The sequence below is a fragment of the Rhinopithecus roxellana genome, chromosome 9 (genome assembly GCF_007565055.1).
Source record: "Rhinopithecus roxellana isolate Shanxi Qingling chromosome 9, ASM756505v1, whole genome shotgun sequence".
Taxonomy (NCBI): domain Eukaryota; kingdom Metazoa; phylum Chordata; class Mammalia; order Primates; family Cercopithecidae; genus Rhinopithecus; species Rhinopithecus roxellana.
In genome coordinates, this window is record NC_044557.1 from 60,366,061 (window position 1) to 60,383,512 (window position 17,452).

The following is a 17,452-nucleotide window of genomic DNA, read 5'->3' on the forward strand; positions in this document are numbered from 1 at the left end:
TTAAAAGTGTATCATTTTTCCTGAAAATCTAAAACATGTTAGTAGTAGTTTATCTTCACTAAAACTGTTCTTAACTATACATGGCTCATAAAACACTAAATGGCAAGATTTCCATTCTATCCAGAGTAAAGCTAAGGTAGTCAAAGCTCTTTGCTTCATTTTCATCTCTGTGTTGGACTGGGTTCATTTCTTTACCAAGAACTAGTAATAAATTAATTACTAGTAAATTTAGCTCTTTGGCTAAAGAAAAATGAGGAATTTACCTTAAAGATGCCATAGTATCTTGTATATCCTAAAGGAAGAAAGTGTATTTGCGTTTCAAAAGAGGCTAGAAAAGGGACTGGAAAAAAAAAAAAATAGAAACCTACATTATTCTGGAGCCATATGTCCTCTGTTGCTGCTTCTCTCTGTTCATCTGCTTCATTCTTTCCATTTTACATCAACCTTTTCTCCCTCACCACACAAGGACCACTTATCAATTCTGGATGACTCCCAGGTCAACAACGTAAAGTTTAGTTAGACTCTGAGTTCCTTGGCTCAAATGATCTGAAAGGTGAATCTGATTGGCCACTGGCCCACTAATAAATTGCCTTCCCCTACTTCCAGCCCTGGTCTACATAATTGTGATTAAGGAGGTGTGGAACCATTTAGTATGTAACACGTAGGCCCCTTTCCAGGGCCTTGGAGAGGATGGATTTCTAAGAACAGTCAATGAGGTTAGAGCTAGCTGCCATTAAAATAATCACCTGCAAAGAGTAGTAATAAGACTAGTCCCAGCTGCGCATGGTGGCAAGTACCTGTAGTCCCAGGTACTTGGGAGGCTTAGGAGGGAGGCTCACTTGAATCCGGGAGTTTGAGGTTGCAGTGAGTTATGATCATACTACTGCACTCCAGCCTGGGCCACAGAGTAAGACCCCCTTTCTAAAAAGAAAAAGAAAAAAAAAAAAAGGTAGGGCTGTCCACCAACAGGTGAAGAAAATATGTGGTGCAGCTGCACAATGGAATACCATTTAGCCTTATAAAAGAAGGGAGTGGGACTCTTCCAGCTACATGGAAGGATTGCTTGAGCCCAGAAGTTGGAGTTCAGCCTGGGCAACATAGCCAGACCCTGTCTCAAAAAAAAAAAAAAAAAAAATCCTGTCATTTGTGATGACATAGGTGAACCTGGAGGACATTATGTTAAGCCAGGCATAGAATGGAAAATACCACATGATTCCACTTACATGGAATCTTAAAAAGTTGAATTCATGGTAAGTTCAAGAGATCTGTTGTATGTCATAGAGACTATATATTGTATCCTTGAAAACTGCTGAGAAAAGAGATTTTAAGTGCTCTTACCACAAAAAATTAGTTTGTGAGGCAATGCATATGTTAATTGGATTGATTTAATCATTCTCTAATGTATACATTATTAATCAATTATTTAATAGACAGGGTCTTGCTCTGTCACCCTAGCTGGAGTGCAGTGGTTCGATCATAGCTCACTGTAACCTTGAACTCCTAGGCTCAAGTGACCCTCTTACCTCAGCCACCTGAGTAACTGGGACTACAGGTGTGTGCCACTGCTGCACCTGGCTACATATTTTTAAACAGCATGTTTGTACCATAAATATATACAATTTTTGTCAATTTAAAAAAGTACCATTTTACATAAAATTAATCAAGGTTAGACTTTCCTGTTCAACTGGATATATACAAATGCAATGCAAAATTACTCGAAGATACCTCTGTGGTACCTTCCTGGATTCAAACATCCAAATCTATAAAATTCAAATATGGCTCTTTGGATATGTATTTTAGTCCCTAAATAATGTTTTCTTTAAACTGTATCTGATTTTAGAATGAAATTCATCATGTACTTTAGTCACAGATTCATGACTTGAGAACAACTCTTAGTTTAAAAATGTGTTAACTCGAACAAGGTTCAAGAAAATTCACATGCCTACCCAGTGAGTACCTGAGTTGCAGCAGGTGCTCCCTACATATTTGTTGACTGAATGTTAAGTTTTGCCAGCCTTTAAAGAATCACACCACACTGTTAGAAAAACTGACATGAAGGACCAAGTGTGATCGCTGACACCTGTAATCTCAGAACCTTAGGAGGCCAAGGGGGAGGATCACTTGAGTCCAGGAGTTCGATGCCAGCCTGGACAATACAGTGAGACCTCGTCTCGGAAAAAAAAAAAAAAAAAAAAGAAAGAAAAACGGACACAAGTGTTTTATCTCTTGTCCTATTTTATGTATTATGCACTTCCTTGATTTTCCTGCGTCCTACTATTCAAAACTGTAACTATTTTGTTCAACATTAGCACCATATCATTTTATAAAACTCAAATCAGCCAACTTCCCTGGAAAGGGGTTGATGGAGGTGAATAAAGAGAACAGTGGAAAGTTTGAGGCTGAAATATATATATATATATATATATTTTTTTTTTTTTGGGTGGAGGGGAGACAGAGTCTTGCTCTGCTGCTCAGGCTGGCGTGTGGTGGCGTGATCTCAGCTCACTGCAACTTCTACCTCCTGGGTTCAAGCAATTCTCCTGCCTCAGCCTCCCGAGTAGCTGCAACTACAGGTGCCCACCACCACATTTGGCTAATTTTTTGTTTGTTTGTTTGTTGTTGTTGTTGTTGTTAGTAGAGACGGGGTTTCACCATGTTGCCCAGGCTGGTCTCCAACTCCTGAGCTCAGGCAATCCGCCTGCCTTGGCCTCCCAAAGTGCTAGGATTACAGGTGTGAGCCACTGCACTGGGCCTGAAAATAGATTTTTTAGATTGCCTGTAGATTTTGGTCATGGCCTCAGCTCACTTGCCAGTATTAGCAATGGCTCATTTAATGGTTGGCTGGCTGGATTTCCTCTTCCTCTCAGCTTCTATCATCTTTCAAGTGAATTTCATAAGAGCTGATCCTACCAAATTGATTTCTAGCCTGGACTCCTGGTAACAGTCCAGGAGGTGCTAAGTGGAAGAACAACCAAGAACAACAGAATGGCATCTTTTTTTTCCCGCTATCCCCTACTCTGACAACTCACCTCAGGACAGAACACCTGTTCATCCATGGTTGTAATGTGGTATCATCTGATACCGTAGTAACAGAGTCCAATGTGTCAGTTTAGGTTAAAAACTGTCTTTAGTAGCTTTCATTTCTATTTTTTCACTTGTCTAGCTCTCTTTATTTTCCATTTTTTTTATATGCTTGCATCTTAATCTCTATGTTGTTTATTTTTAATATTTTCTCCTGAGATTCTTGAAGTGTGGTAATTATTCTTTTAGCAATCAATGAAGCTATTTGGGAAGTGATTGGTTAAGCTGTGCCCCTCAAAGTATAGCCCTCAAACCTGAGGACTCGAAATATATTAGCAAAGAACCTCAGTTCTAGTCACAAGCTATATTTAGTGAATTAGATACACTCCACAAAATTCTGCCAAATTTTAGTGTCCATCAGTTTTTTAAACATTTCTAATTAGCAAAACACACAAACAGGCCTACGTCGTTTGCAAATTTAGACAAATCCTGACTAATACCTGTGGACCTCCCCTGACCTCTGTCCCCATCCCCACTCAGCATGGGTGACCTCTTTGTAGTCAGATCTTGTGTAAGTGCTTTTTATACTGTCAGATTATCCTTCTTGCCACAGCTGTTAATAAATCTGAACACAAGATCTTGAATATTTGTTTTCATCTACTTAATATTGTGTCACTCTCAAAATGGTACCAATTCCCTTATTATATATACTCTCAATGGAGTATTTATCATCTTTAAAGAAACAAGTCACTGAGCATCTCATAAACACCAAGAGCCTTGGGGTGTGCCTTCAGGGCAGCAGACAGATATATCCCTTCAACACGTGTATTCACTTAAATTCATTTTTTATCACTGCCCAAGCTGAATCACCATGCTTCTTGTTACATGGGTGCCCCAGTAAACAGTAGTAACTGTGAGAACCAGCAAACCAGTGGGGTGTATTTCCTGTTTTACTGGAATTCCAATTTATTTGATGGATACTTAACTGTTGGGGACAGTGGAGGTGTGGCCTTGCCTGAAGGCTGGTGAGTAGACTAAGTCTCTTATGAGGACAGAGCTGATATTTTATGGCTCTTTGAATGTATTTTGCATTGCTCATTTTCCTCTGGAGCCTTCTTTTAGAAGTCTCCCCATCTCATGAAACTCTTCAACTCACAAAGACTCCATCTTAAAAATAAGGGCACTAGGCTGGTGGCTCATGTTTGTAATCCCAGCACTTTGGGAGGCTGAGGCAGGCAGATCACTTGAGCCCAAGAGTTTGAGACCAGCCTGGGCAACAATGGAAAACCCTGTCTCTATAAAAAACACAAAAATTAGCTGGTGTGATGGCCTGTGCCTGTAGTCCCAGCTACTTGATGGGCTGAGGTGGGAGGATTGCTTGAGCCTGGGAGGTCGAGGTTACAGTGAGCTGTGATCACCACTGCACTCCAGCCTGGGCAAGAGTGAGACCCTGTCTCAAAAAAAAAAAAAAAAAAAAAAAAAAAGGCCGTGGTTCATTCTTTCAAAAGCTAAGTGGAGCCCACATTGGCACAGGTGCCAGCTACAGTGTGGAATCAGAAGCATCATCTGATGTTACAACTTCTGGCCTCTTGCTCTTTTTCTTCTTTCTCCTTTGCCTACTCTTCTATTTCTCCATATTACCTTTTTGGTTGCCAATGCCTTAGATTTGCTCATGAGCATTTGTAGTTTGGTAGTTAGCACAGAAAACCAAAGGACTAAGTGTCTCCAAGTTTGAGTTGTAATTCTCCAGTTAAATTTCTTTCTTTGAGATTTATTACAGTAATAGGTTACTAAGACATTATAATTCTCACTTAGGGTATGACTTATTTTATTCTAATACTGAGTTGAAAAATTATCATGGCCTCATATCTATATATCTACATCTGTGTATTTTAAAGGCTCACAACTCTTATACTGTACAAATTGAGCTTTAGAGCAAAATTTATTCAAGATAATATTTATCATGTGTCTTCATGTACCAGGAATGAGAATACAGTGGTGAACAGACAGAAAAGTCTCTAGTTTCCTGTAGTGGGCATTCTAGGAGCAGAATGGCTTCATAATTCATTTACTCCGTAAGTCAGAGAAAAATGTGGTACAAACTGGAAGGGATTGTGTGTAAAATTTGTGACAGTAAGAAAAAAAGAAGAAACTAGAAGGGAATACACATTTGCCATGTTCTATAATATGCCACAGACATTGAATTGAAAGGAAAAAATAACCTTGTAACAAAATATTTCATGTCAGTTACTTCCATTTAGGAAATACATGTTCATTATTTTCTTCAAACTAGGAATTACTTTATCCCTCTTTTCTTTGAAGTTATCTTAAATCTGTTATTATTCAGGGTCTCTATCCAACTTCTTATCAAATTACCCTATTTGTAGCTTCCAAACGTTAACATCTCTCTGCTGAAATGGGACCTATAAAAAGCCTTAGGGGCATAAACTGTGTGTGAGGCAGAAATGGTATTTAAGCCCTTAATGAAGTTACGAGCTTTCAAACTGTTGCACTTTGGGTTTACAGGATCCTTCCTCCATGTCCCTTTTTTTGGGGTGCGGGAGGATTTGGGAGAGTGGGGAATACTCTCAGTACATATTTATTACATTTATTATCTTCTCTTTAAAAATGCAATTTTCACGAACTGGCGATTTATGAACACTTCACATTGCTTGAAGGCATCTTACACTCCCCCCCCCCCCCCAACTCACAAGGCAGTTTCCACTGGTCGAATTCTCAAGGCAGAAAAGCTACATATGTCTCTCGTTTCTTCACCAATTGTTCCCTAGAAAAGGGAAAGTGAAGAAGAGAACGAGAAAAAAAAACAGGGGAGAAAAGAGCATAGAGAAGGAGAGAGGAAAAGTGGGGAGGGAAAGGAAGAAAGGGAGCGAGAAAACGCAGGAGCCCTGGATTGCCGACGAGCAGACCCGGCGCAGCCACAGCGCGGAGCCGCGGCGCCCACTGGTCCTTGGAGCTGCCAATCGGCGTGTAATCCTGTAGGAATTTCTCCCGGGTTTATCTGGGAGTCACACTGCCGCCTCCTCTCCCCAATAGCCCAGGGGAGCCCGGAGAAGCAGGCTCGGGAGGGAGGGAGGGAGGGAGGGAGAGAGGGAGAGAGGGAGGGACGGAGTCGGAGAAAAAGAAGAGGAGGAGAAGGAGGAGGACCCGGGGAGGAAGGCGCGGCGCGGGAGGAGGAGGGGCGCAGCCGCGGAGCCAGTGGCCCCGCTCGGACGCGCTGCTTCCAGATACTCCCGGAGCTCCAGCCGCGCGGATCGCGCGCCCCCGCCGCTCTGCCCCCAAACTTCTGCCGCAGCTCCCTTTCAAGCCAGCGAATTTATTCCTTAAAACCAGAAATTGAACCTCGGCACAGGAAAGGAGTCCGCGGAGGAGCAAAACCACAGCAGAGCAAGAAGAGCTTCAGAGAGCAGCCTTCCGGAGCACCAACTCCGTGTCGGGAGTGCAGAAACCAACAAGTGAGAGGGCGCCGCGTTCCCGGGGCGCAGCTGCGGGCGGCGGGAGCAGGCGCAGGAGGAGGAAGCGAGCGCCCCCGAGCCCCGAGCCCGAGTCCCCGAGCCCGAGCCGCAGTCGCTGCGGCTACTCTGCTGTCGATTCCTGTGCGCGGGCTGTGCCGAGCGCTGGGCAGGAGGCTTCGTTTCGCCCTGGTTGCAAGCGGCGGCTGCGAGCAAGCGGGTCCCTGGGGAATATGCGGCGCGCGTGGATCCTGCTCACCTTGGGCTTGGTGGCCTGCGTGTCGGCGGAGTCGGTGAGTGGGCCAGGCAGGGGACGCGCGCGCCGTTTAGGGTGTTCGAACCTACAAGAGGAGCCTGCGGGGAATAGGGGAGCGCCACCTGGGGAACCCCTAGCCCCCACGGTACACCGGAGATCCGCTGGGACAAATGCGCTCGCCGGGTCACCCTTTCCCCCTCTTCCCTTCCGCAGAAAAGCGCTGCTCGCTGGCGTTGCCCGGCGGTCCGCGGGAATGGGGGCACGAGAATTGCAGTTTGTTCTAACCGCAGAGGCCCCTGAAGTCACTCCCAACTTCTTCGCCCTCGGCTGGTCTTGTTGCGTGGTCCGGGAAGGACGGAGGGGAAAGGGTGGCAGGAGGGGGGAGCCTGGGTCGGGCCCGCGAGGGAACGGCTCTGCTTCGCGCGCTCGTCGAGACCAGGGGTGACCTGGAAACTTTGGGGTCCCTTCCTCCGTACACCATCCCCCCACGCCAGTTTTCCTGCTTGACTGCGTGCAAGTTCTGGGGAGATGGGGGCCAGATTTAAGGGCCCCGCGAGTGTCCAGAGATAAAAGTTTGCAAAAGTTCTTTTGTTTGATGCTCCCTGCGGCTAGAGCAAGGTAACCCACACTACGTGGAATCGCAGTCCGCGGTCCCGCATGGGGACACTGGAGGATGTACGGAACGCGTCCGAAAATGCTGGGACGCCGGCCACTGGATTCCCAGTCCTGCAGCGACCCCCTCCTCGTTGAGGGGCGGAGGTTAGACCGCGGGGCGTCAGGGGCAGGAGGACATTTTCATAGGAGTTGCACGGGAGTGCGGCAAGCAGGGCGAGGCGGGGTACGTGTGACACGGCTCTTGGCTTTGGGTCGCCTGGCCGCTTGGGGACAGAGGCTTCCATCCCGCCACGCTAGCCCTTTCTGGCCCTGGCGGGGCGCTTCTGGGGCCGGGAGGAGTCTCGTCTCCGGCGGGGCGCCTGCGGGCACCCAGCTTCCCTCCCCCGCTCTGGCAGTGGGAACTTGATTTCTCCTTTTGGTCGCGCTTCGGGGGCTGGAGCTTGTTTTCCCACGTCGCCCAATGAGCGCCCTCTAAAGGGAACTGCCTCCTTGGCCTCCTCTAGTCCTCGGCTGCCTCTACCTGGGCGCCAGGAGCTGCTCTGTCGGGCCAGGTGGAAGCTTGAGCACCCCAGATTTCGTCTGCAGCCTCAGTGCTCTCTGGGGTCTCAGGAGTGCCGCTGTTTCTGTCCCTTTTGGTTCCCCACGTCCTCTCCCCTTTGCCATTTAATAACGTGTCAATTTCTAATTAACTGAATTGTGTCTTCAAAGGCAATTTATATCATCTTAAGGTCTTTTAGGTGATTTTACAAGTTTGAGTCTCCCCCCTCCCCTTTTTTTGTGCTGAGGCTAATAGGACTGGGAAACCTCTTTGGCTTCGAGCGGCAGATGGACATTTTTAATCAGTGTGGGAGCCTCTGTGTGTGCTAGCAGATCCCCATACATTCTTTGTGGTTGGAGAGCATGTAGAATTGGAAACTGTACAGACTACATGAGTATTTTGGGTGCTTAGGTTGTAAAATAGAACTCCGAGCCTTCTCAGTGTTTCCCTTTGGCAGATGATGGTTTAATCCATTGATATTAGGTATCTTCCAACCGGTTATGATGAACTTTGGCTCTTTGTACACCAAAAGGCAGCAGTTCTCTTGTTTATTTCAGATAAACGTTGTTGCTCATCTTGTTGCAAAACAGGGCAAAGGGACTTCATCTAATAAATTTCAAGAGCCTGCCTGAAAAAATGCACATGGTTAAACAGGACCTTTTTTTGCTGAGTTCTTATTCAGGGATTTGCTAGGAAATCTTACTGTTTTGGGATTCTGGAGAAAGAATGTTTCTGTCTTCTGCCACTCTGGGTTTTTGCATAAATCTAGCAGTGCTCCTTAAGAAGTTTTTTGGCCGAACTATATACCGGTTCTCCCCGGTGACAGCTTTCCCCTGAACTGTGTGTGTTTGGGGTTCTAATATTTCTCAGTTTGAACCAGAACTGGATGCTTTCCGAGTGAACTGCGTTGTGATAGACACTGTTTTCAGTAATTGGAAAATCATCCAAAAAGGGTGATTAGATATTTATAAAATGTCAACTTGGATACTAGCAGAGAATCTTTGTTAGGCAGTGAGTCAGTCTTTCTAAATAGAAGCCGTTTCAAGGCCCAGAATGGCTGACAGTCCGTTTAAATTACTTTTCGGTCTCTGTTTCATGTATAGCAACAAAAATATAAATGAAGTCAAAAGACTGAATTTAGAAAAAAATTTAGCTATTACAGAATATTATTTCCAGGACTTTGCATTTTATTTTGAAAACTGCAACTGTTTCCTGGGATTTAGAAGTAGTGATTTGGGTTTAAAGCCTCCCTTTAAAAGGAAGAAAGGAAAACTGCCTACAGTTAGTGAATTATTGAGTTTTATACTTAGCTCTGGGGGGAAAAAAGAGGTTCTCAGGAACTAAGGCTCAAAACTGCCTATGAAAAGGAACTGGTAGCTGTTCCTTTATGGATCCTGGAGACAGCTGGGAAATCCTGTTCCTAGTGATCCATTCATACTTTCCACTGGCAGGTTAGGACTTTCACTGCGGAACACCAGGCAAGGGGAAAGTCTGACTGAGTGTGGCAGTAGTGATATGCTGCTGGTTTTCTGTCCATTTTTTACATGACTGTTTATCTTTAGAAATAATATATTGCAGACTGCTATAAACACATAATTTGAACTGGAAATATGTTTAAGAAAAGGAAGTGTTTTGAACTAGAGGAATTTTATAAACATTCTTAGATGTCTGTAAATTAAAAGAAACTGTCAAGTCATTTGGACTCATGCATTATCTCCTGGTGTATTATGAAAGGCAGGCTCTGGAAAGTTTACATTAGAAGGGTAACTAAAATCGAAATCATGTAACTGTTTGCAGTTCTATAGAAAATATAGTTTGGCTGTTTTATGAGTGAAACAAATTGCTTTTGCTAGGAAATTTTATAAAAACAAGGGCTCTTTCTTAGTTGGGTATTAGCAGAAGGAGGATGTCATTTAAGAAGGAAAGATCTTTTTCTTTTTTTTTTTTTTTTTTTTTTTTTTGAGACGGAGTCTTGCTCTGTCCCCCAGGCTGGAGTGCAGTGGCGGGATCTCAGCTCACTGTAAGCTCCGCCTCCCGGGTTTGCACCATTCTCCTGCCTCAGCCTTCGGAGTAGCTGGGACTACACGCTTCAGGCTTGTAGAAAACGGATGTCTGAGAAGCAATTTGAGCATGCCCTTCAGCTCCTGCCTCTAGGACCTGATATGTCTAGTTTTGATGGTAACCACCCTTCGAGGGGTAGCCTACCAGAGACTGTGTAATATGATCACTTAAATGGTGCCTTGGATAGTCATTAGTTTGGAAAGGATTTCAAAAGGTGAACTAGTTTGTTCCCTGGGTGGAACTAGTTTTCAAGTCTCCAAAAGTCCCCGGAGACCTGACTGGCCAGCTAGAGGTGGCTTGGAGTCTCCACTGGTTGGCAAGGCCCCTGAAGCTGACCCATTCACACAGAGCCCCACCAGCCCTGTCATTAAGGTTTAGAGCGAGTCCCGTCAAGCCACTGTGCTGTTGGCATACCTGCTGGTGGGGCTCCAGTTGTCCTGTGAGGAATGCCATCTGAGTTTAGATTCTCACTAGATTGCCCTTCGTCCATTGCCAAAAATCAAACTAGAAGATTTTGCCCATCCTTTTCTTCTTCCCAAGGCCCAAGGGTGCATTGCAGAATCTCAAAACCACTGAATTCTTTTCATGGACTAGAGGCCAAAATAAAGTCTTAGAGAAAAGCCAGAAGTAATGAAGAAGAATCTTTGCTAAAACCAATCTACTCTTATTTAACATTTTTAGTCAACTGTGCCAGTACTATAATTTTCACCCTAGTCATTTGGATTTAAATCTTGAAGAAACCCTGGACTCATTCATCTTTGTTGGTTTCCTTGTCCAGTCTGCCTGTAAGTCCAGCTGTGCATTCATTCTGCAAATACTTATTTAGTTCCTACTAGGAGCTTGAGGTAAAGCAGTGAGCAAACCAGGCAGATATCCCCCTGCCTTCTTGGAGCTCGTGTTCTAGTGATCTTTCCGTTCATTTTTTCATGCCTTCAGTGGCCAGCATGAAACTTCCGCAGGAGTGCCAACCGACCCCAGAATGCCCCGGCCCATGGGAACCTGCACTTAAATATGCAGCGTCAACAGTTGTTTACCCAGCTCCTGACCTGAGCTCAGCATTGCAAGGGGTCAGGGATTTGGAAACTTGGTCTCTTCCCACAGCACTAATTTTTTTTTTTTTTTCCTCTTGCGGTGGAGTCTCGCTCTGTCGCCCAGGCTGGAGTGCAATGACATGATCTTGGCTCACTGCAACCGTCACCTCCCAGGTTCAAGCAGTTCTCCTGTCTCAGCCTCCCAAGTAGCACTACAGGCACGTGCCACCACACCTGGCTAATTTTTGTATTTTTAGTAGAGTTGGGGTTTCAGCTGGTCAGGCTGGTCTCCAACTCCTGACCTCAGCTGATCCACCCGCCTCGGGCACCCAAAGTGCTGGGATTATAGGCATGAGCCACCCTGCCTGGCCATTGGTCTCTTCCTGCAGCACTAATTTTGATGAGGGAGAAAATTTCTTTTGAATGAAGAGCTTTCCCTTCTTTTTTTCTTCCTTGGGGGCTTGCCAGCTTGTGCTTCTATGTCAATAGCCTTGTAGTTGCCATTCCTGGCCCAGACACTTGCATGCAGTTTGGTTTGTCCTCCACCACTTTGATCATATTGCCCATGGTCTAGACACCGCTGTCTGTCCTTGTTATCATGGCATATAGTCTGTATGCCTCTGCTGGATTTATAAGCGGCTCCATAATAGCCTTCCTTTCTAGTTACCCCCTTGATCGCTTTCCATCATGTCTCCCAGCCCTGGCCCATTGGTGTCACTATCATGAACACTCGCTGGGCATTGCTACCTTTTCAGTGTTTCTCCTTTTAAATGCTACTGATTCAATCCAAGCTCCAAATACCTTTTCATGGCTGATCCAGCCCTGTTGTTTTTAATCCTTCTATAAGTAGCAGGGCATACTGATGATCAGAATCATTGGAAGTACGTGAAAACGCAGATTTCAGGCGTTCTCTCAGACTTACACAATCAGAAGCCTGAATGGGGGTGGGAGTCTGGGGGAATCTGTATTTTTTTGAAGCAACTGAGATGATTCTAATGAATCAGACTAATTTGGAAATTGCTGGTCTAGATGACAGCATCACCCCTTAATTATGTGCTATTCTGTGTTACTACTAGGGTTTTCAGCAGTAGCTGGGCTTAGTGTACAAAGGGCTTGGGCTTGGGAGGTGGACAAGTCTGGGTTCAGATGCTGGTACCTTGCCACTTAATGTGTCAGAACTTGGACAGTATATTAAAGCTCTGAGTCACTTAAAAAAGTGTGTGTGTGTGTAAATTGGACCTAAGAATGCCTTTATAACATGACTGTTGTGAAGATGAAATGAAGGGTGCATATGAATGGTGCTTGAGGCACAGAAGATAGGAAAATTTTTTTTCTTCCTGTCTTGGCCTCTTTTTTTTTTTTTTTTTTTGTTGGCAATGAAATGAGGGAGCCATGTCAGATGTTCTTACCTCTCTGACATTCTAAAGAGGTGAATTTTCTCTCCCATCAAGATTAGTGCTATGGGAAGAAACCATGTTTCCAAACCTCCTACCCCTGTGCGGTGCTGAGCTCAGGTCAGGAGCTGGGTAAACACCTGTTGATGCTACACGTTGAAGTGCAGGTACCCGTGGGCCAGGGCATCTTGGGGTTGGTTGGCACTCCTGCAGAAGTTTCATGCTGGCCACTGAAGGCATTATGGTTCAGGCGTCAACGGAATACACCAGCCCCCAGTGGACCTGGGCTGGTTGTCCTGTTTTGATGCCTCTGCACTCAGTGTCATCAACATTGCAGGGTTGGTGTCAAGAATAAAGAAGGCATTGATGTAACGTCCTGACACATCAGCTGTGCACAATCACACCTCCTCCTCTTTCCTGTGGCTGTGCTGAGATTCCAGCACATGCGAAGGAGAGAGTTAAAATTTAGTCTGTATCATGTGTTGGTATGCTGTTGGTCAGATAGAATGGGGTGGCAGGGGTAGTGAGTATATTTTGGGGATCTGGGGGCAGAAAAAAGGAGTATTTTTATTTTTTAAGAGTGGAAATGTAGCCTGGCGAGGTGTCTCATGCCTGTAATCCCAGCACTTTGGGAGGCTGAGGCGGGCTGATCACCTGAGGTCAGGAGTTCGAGACCAGCCTGGCCAACATGGTGAAACCCCATCTCTACTAAAAATATAAAAATTAGCCGGGCGTGGTGGTGGGCACCTGTAATCCCAGCTACTTGGGAGGCTGAGGCAGGAGAATTGCTTGAACACAGGAGACGGAGGATGCAGTGAGCACTCCAGCCTGGGTGACAGAGTGAGACTCCATCTCAAAAAAAAAAAAAAAGAGTGGAAATGCATGAAATTTCTTCTTTTAGCCACTTGGGCTTTAGGTCTTACTATTAAAAATCTCGATTGCATTGTGATAAGTCTGTTTCTAGGGCAGCATTAGCTTTAGCAACAGGGATAGAGGGAGGGGTGAATGCCTCTGAATAGGAGGACACTGCTGAAATAGAATTGTGAATGTCTGTTTTTCTCAAGTATCTCAAAGAATTGGTAGGAGTGGGAGAAGGGAGAAGCCTTGAAATCTTTGGAGATTTTCCATTTGCATTTCATATCAGCAGAGTGAAGCCAACGAGTATGCTGCTTGTGGTGTGATAGCCAATGCATAGTCTCAGAAAAATGGAAAAATGTTATTAAAGACATTTTCATAGTTTTTTTCTGTACCATTCAATCTATTTTGTGAAAAATGTCACAAAGACTCAGTAAATATGCCCTCTACAAAGCATTTTGGTGTTTTTTTTTTTTATGATTACACAGGTATATTAAATACAAGTAGCCGTAATATTTAAGGAGTATGTGCAATTAATATAATTTAGTCTTATGGTAAGAATGACACATGGGACAAGATACACAATTGTTAAAGGAAAATTTTTTTTTAAGGGAAAAGTTAAATATGTTTTTTTTTTTTTTTTTGAGACAGAGTCTCACTCTGTCACCCAGGCTGGAGTGCAGTGGCATAAATGAGGCTCACTGCAACCTCCTCCCACTGTTCAAGTGATTCTCCTGTCTCAGCCTCCCGAGCAGCTGGGATTACAGCACACACCACCACGCCTGGCTATTTTTTTTTTTTTTTTTTTTTTTTTTGCATTTTTAGTAGAGACAGGGTTTCACCATGTTGGCCAGCCTGGTCTCAAACTCCTGACCTCAACTGATCTGCCTGCCTCAGCCTCCCAAAGTGCTGGGATTGCAGACGTGAGCCACTGCACCCAGCCGAGTTAAGTATGTATTTATGTGTGATTTGTTGTTAAATATAATACAGTAGACTAAGTATACAACGTTTTAAGTCAAGGCAAAAGCAGGTTTTCTACACATGTAATTAACTGTCTTAATCCCTATGGGACCTCAGTTTTCCCATCTCTAAAATGATGGAGTTGAATTAGAAGAATTATCTGTCTTTAGTATTTACTTTTTCTGCGTTTTAGGGTGTGGTAGGAGAAATGTTAAGATTAACTTAATAAGTAATTATTAATCCCCTGTCAAATACTTCTAATTTTATTATCGAAACATGGAATTTATTCACCTTACAGAAAGGCAAGTAATTTCTAATAGCTCATGGTAACCTGTTACCTTGAACTGAGTATTCATTGTTTATTAGGAGTATATACATTGTCCTGAGTATTCTTGATCTAATGTCTATTTGTATTAGTCTGTTCTCCCTCTGATAGTAAAGACATACCTGAGACTAGGTATTTATAAAGGAAAGATGTTTAATGGACTCACAGTTCCACATGGCTGGGGAGACCTTACAATCATGGTGGAAGGCAGAGGAGAAGCAAAGGCATGTCTTACATGGTGGCAGTCAAGAGAGCTTGTGCAGGGGAACTCCCCTTTATAAAACCACCAGATCTTGTGAGACTTAACTACCACAAGAAAAGTATAGGGGAAACCATGTTTCAGTTATCTCCACCTGGCCCCACCCTTGAAACATGGGGATTATTACCGTTCAAGGTGAGATTTGGGTGGGCACACAGCCAAACCATATCACTAGTATTTTTTTTTTTATATATGTTTTCTGATACAGGCCAGTGTAACATAAAGAACAGCTGAGTGGTAAAAATAACTTTCATTCTAGATAGAAGACAACATGACGATATACTGGGGGGCTTTTTAAACCATAAGTCTCATAAAGTGTTTTAGGCTCCTCATATGGTTTCTGGCCTGGATCTCTATTTCCAGAGTGGGAGTTTTAACTGGTGCCTTCCGTTTGGTCCCTCTCTAGAGCACTTGAGCCTGGTCTGAGTACTGTGCAGACCACAAGCAAGAATCTAAATGAACAGACTATGGTAGTGTTGCCTAGGTTTGGATACACTTACTATGTAACCTTGGGCAAGTTTCTTAACCTTTCTGGGCTCAGTTTTCTCATCTGTAAAATTGAATATCCTAAAATAAGTTCTTAGGATTATGTGAGACACAATAGGTAGGGACTTTTTAGCATAAGGGGAATGTCCTTGCTTTGTGTCACATGCTAGTTATAATTCTTGGCTTTCTGCTTCTCTGAAGAATAAGGGCTTGGCATACACATTAGTTGGGTTCATCTGATAAGCTCTAGCCCAGAGGGTCGCTCAGCATATGTATGGTAGAGCCTACTTTTTCATAACTGGGGCTTTCTTCTTGTCTTGGGGTAGACTAGTTCTATGCTGAGATATTGGGAATATGTTTGTAGTCAGCTTTTCTCTAAAAGTGGATGATGTGAGAAAATACGCCATTTATTATTTCTGGCTGATGAAAGGTTCCTTACCGGGACAGGACAAATCCGTGTTAAGATGTGGAAAACTCATCTTTTGCAGTAATTTTACCTCCGCAAATCTGTCCGAAGGAAATCATTACCAGGTAAATAGTGTTTAATGTGTTTGTTAAAGCCTTACTTATAATAGTTAAAAAAAAAAAAAAAAAGGGAACAACCCGAGTGTACAATAATAGAGTAATTGTTAAGTAAGATTCTAATTTAGACACTGAATATCATGTGGCCATTAAAGATTTATTTGAAGGGTATTTATAACTTAGAAACTATAGTACACAAAAAGTTGGATATAAAACTATGTACAGTGAGACCTTGGTTATATTTTAAAAGGTGTGTGTGTATGTATAAAGATAATGTATATAGACAAATCCATACATGTCAGAACTGTGTAGATACATATACACAAACACACACAGCATGAATACAAGTAAAACTAGGAAAATCAGAATAAGATTGGTAGATCGTATCAATATCAATATCCTTGTTGTGGTGTTTACTGTAGTTTTATAAATGTTACCATTGGGGGAAACTAGGAAGGGGCACAAGAGAGCTTTCTATTATTTCTTACACTGTGTTTGCGTCTACAGTTATCTCAACAAAAATTTCAATTAAAAAATGGCACCAGAGTTAGATTGTTGTTCAAGTAAGTTCTACTGATCCTTCAGAGAAAGATATGTTATAAAGCTCAGAGAATGATAGAAGGCTGTTCCTTCTCATTTTAGGAGGTTATCATCACTCTATGTCAAAACCAGATAAGAAAAGCAGAAAAAACAAACCTATAGCCAATGTCATTTATATTAGATGTCAAAATTTTAAATAGAGTATTATCAAATTGAATACAGCAGTTTATTAAAAGAATAATGATGAGCTCAAGTGGGATTTTTCCAAGGACAGTTTCAACATCAGAAAAGCAATGCAGGTATTAACAGTTTAAGGGAGATAACAATTTGATCATCTCAACAGATGCAGAAAAAGCATCTGATGAAAGTACGTGTGAAAGTATTAATATAAAGGTCTCCAAATTCTGGTTAACTGAAGGCATATTATATTTGGCTAGTACATCTGTGCTTAGGACTCAATTCACTTGACATGTTTAGGAACCAAAAGGCCTGTGTTTACAAAGTCGTTAGGCAACAGTCTCTAGTTGCATGAGTGACAGGTATGTGACAACCCGGTAAAGGATGGGCCGTGACATATATAGATTCTAATTCATATGGAGTTGTTCTAGCATTGGCCAGGTTCACTGTGTACTCTCCCAAATTAAGACAATGCAGGAGATGGTTTTGAATGTTTTAGAATCAGGTAAATCGGGGTTCAGTTTCTGGTGTTTCCACTTAAAAGCCATGTGGCCTTAAAAGCCATGAGAAGTCTTTTGTCATCTCCAAGCTTGTTTCTTCGGTGTGAAACTGGGATTAGAATATTTTGCTTTTTGTTTATTTTGAAGATTAGCCTCAATAGTAACTAAAATCTTCTAACACAAAGCCTGACCCATAGTAGGTGATTTAAACCTGTTGGTTTCTCTTTTCTTCCATCTTTTAAGTTTTGTGATTCTGCGTTACATGTTTATGTATGAATATATATGCATGTGTTTTGTGTTTCTCACTTGCATCCTGACTCTTGACAATATGGGACATATATTTTCACAAATTTAGAACTGGTTTATTTTTAATCAGGCAAGTTATGATGCTTAATTATATTTTGTGTTTCCTCCATCACCTGTATTTCCTGAATAATACTTA

The 17,452-nt window shown here is 43.1% G+C and overlaps 1 protein-coding gene across 1 annotated transcript in view; it reads left to right on the forward strand.

The window, feature by feature from the left end:
• The first annotated feature begins 6,139 nt into the window (after positions 1–6,139).
• SDC2 (syndecan 2) overlaps positions 6,140–17,452 on the forward strand; it is a 122,536-nt gene continuing 111,223 nt past the window's right edge. Inside the window, exon 1 of the mRNA XM_010375077.2 lies at positions 6,140–6,784. Coding sequence (XP_010373379.1) covers positions 6,725–6,784 — 60 coding nt within the window. The 5' untranslated portion in view covers positions 6,140–6,724. The remainder of the gene's footprint in view (positions 6,785–17,452) is intronic.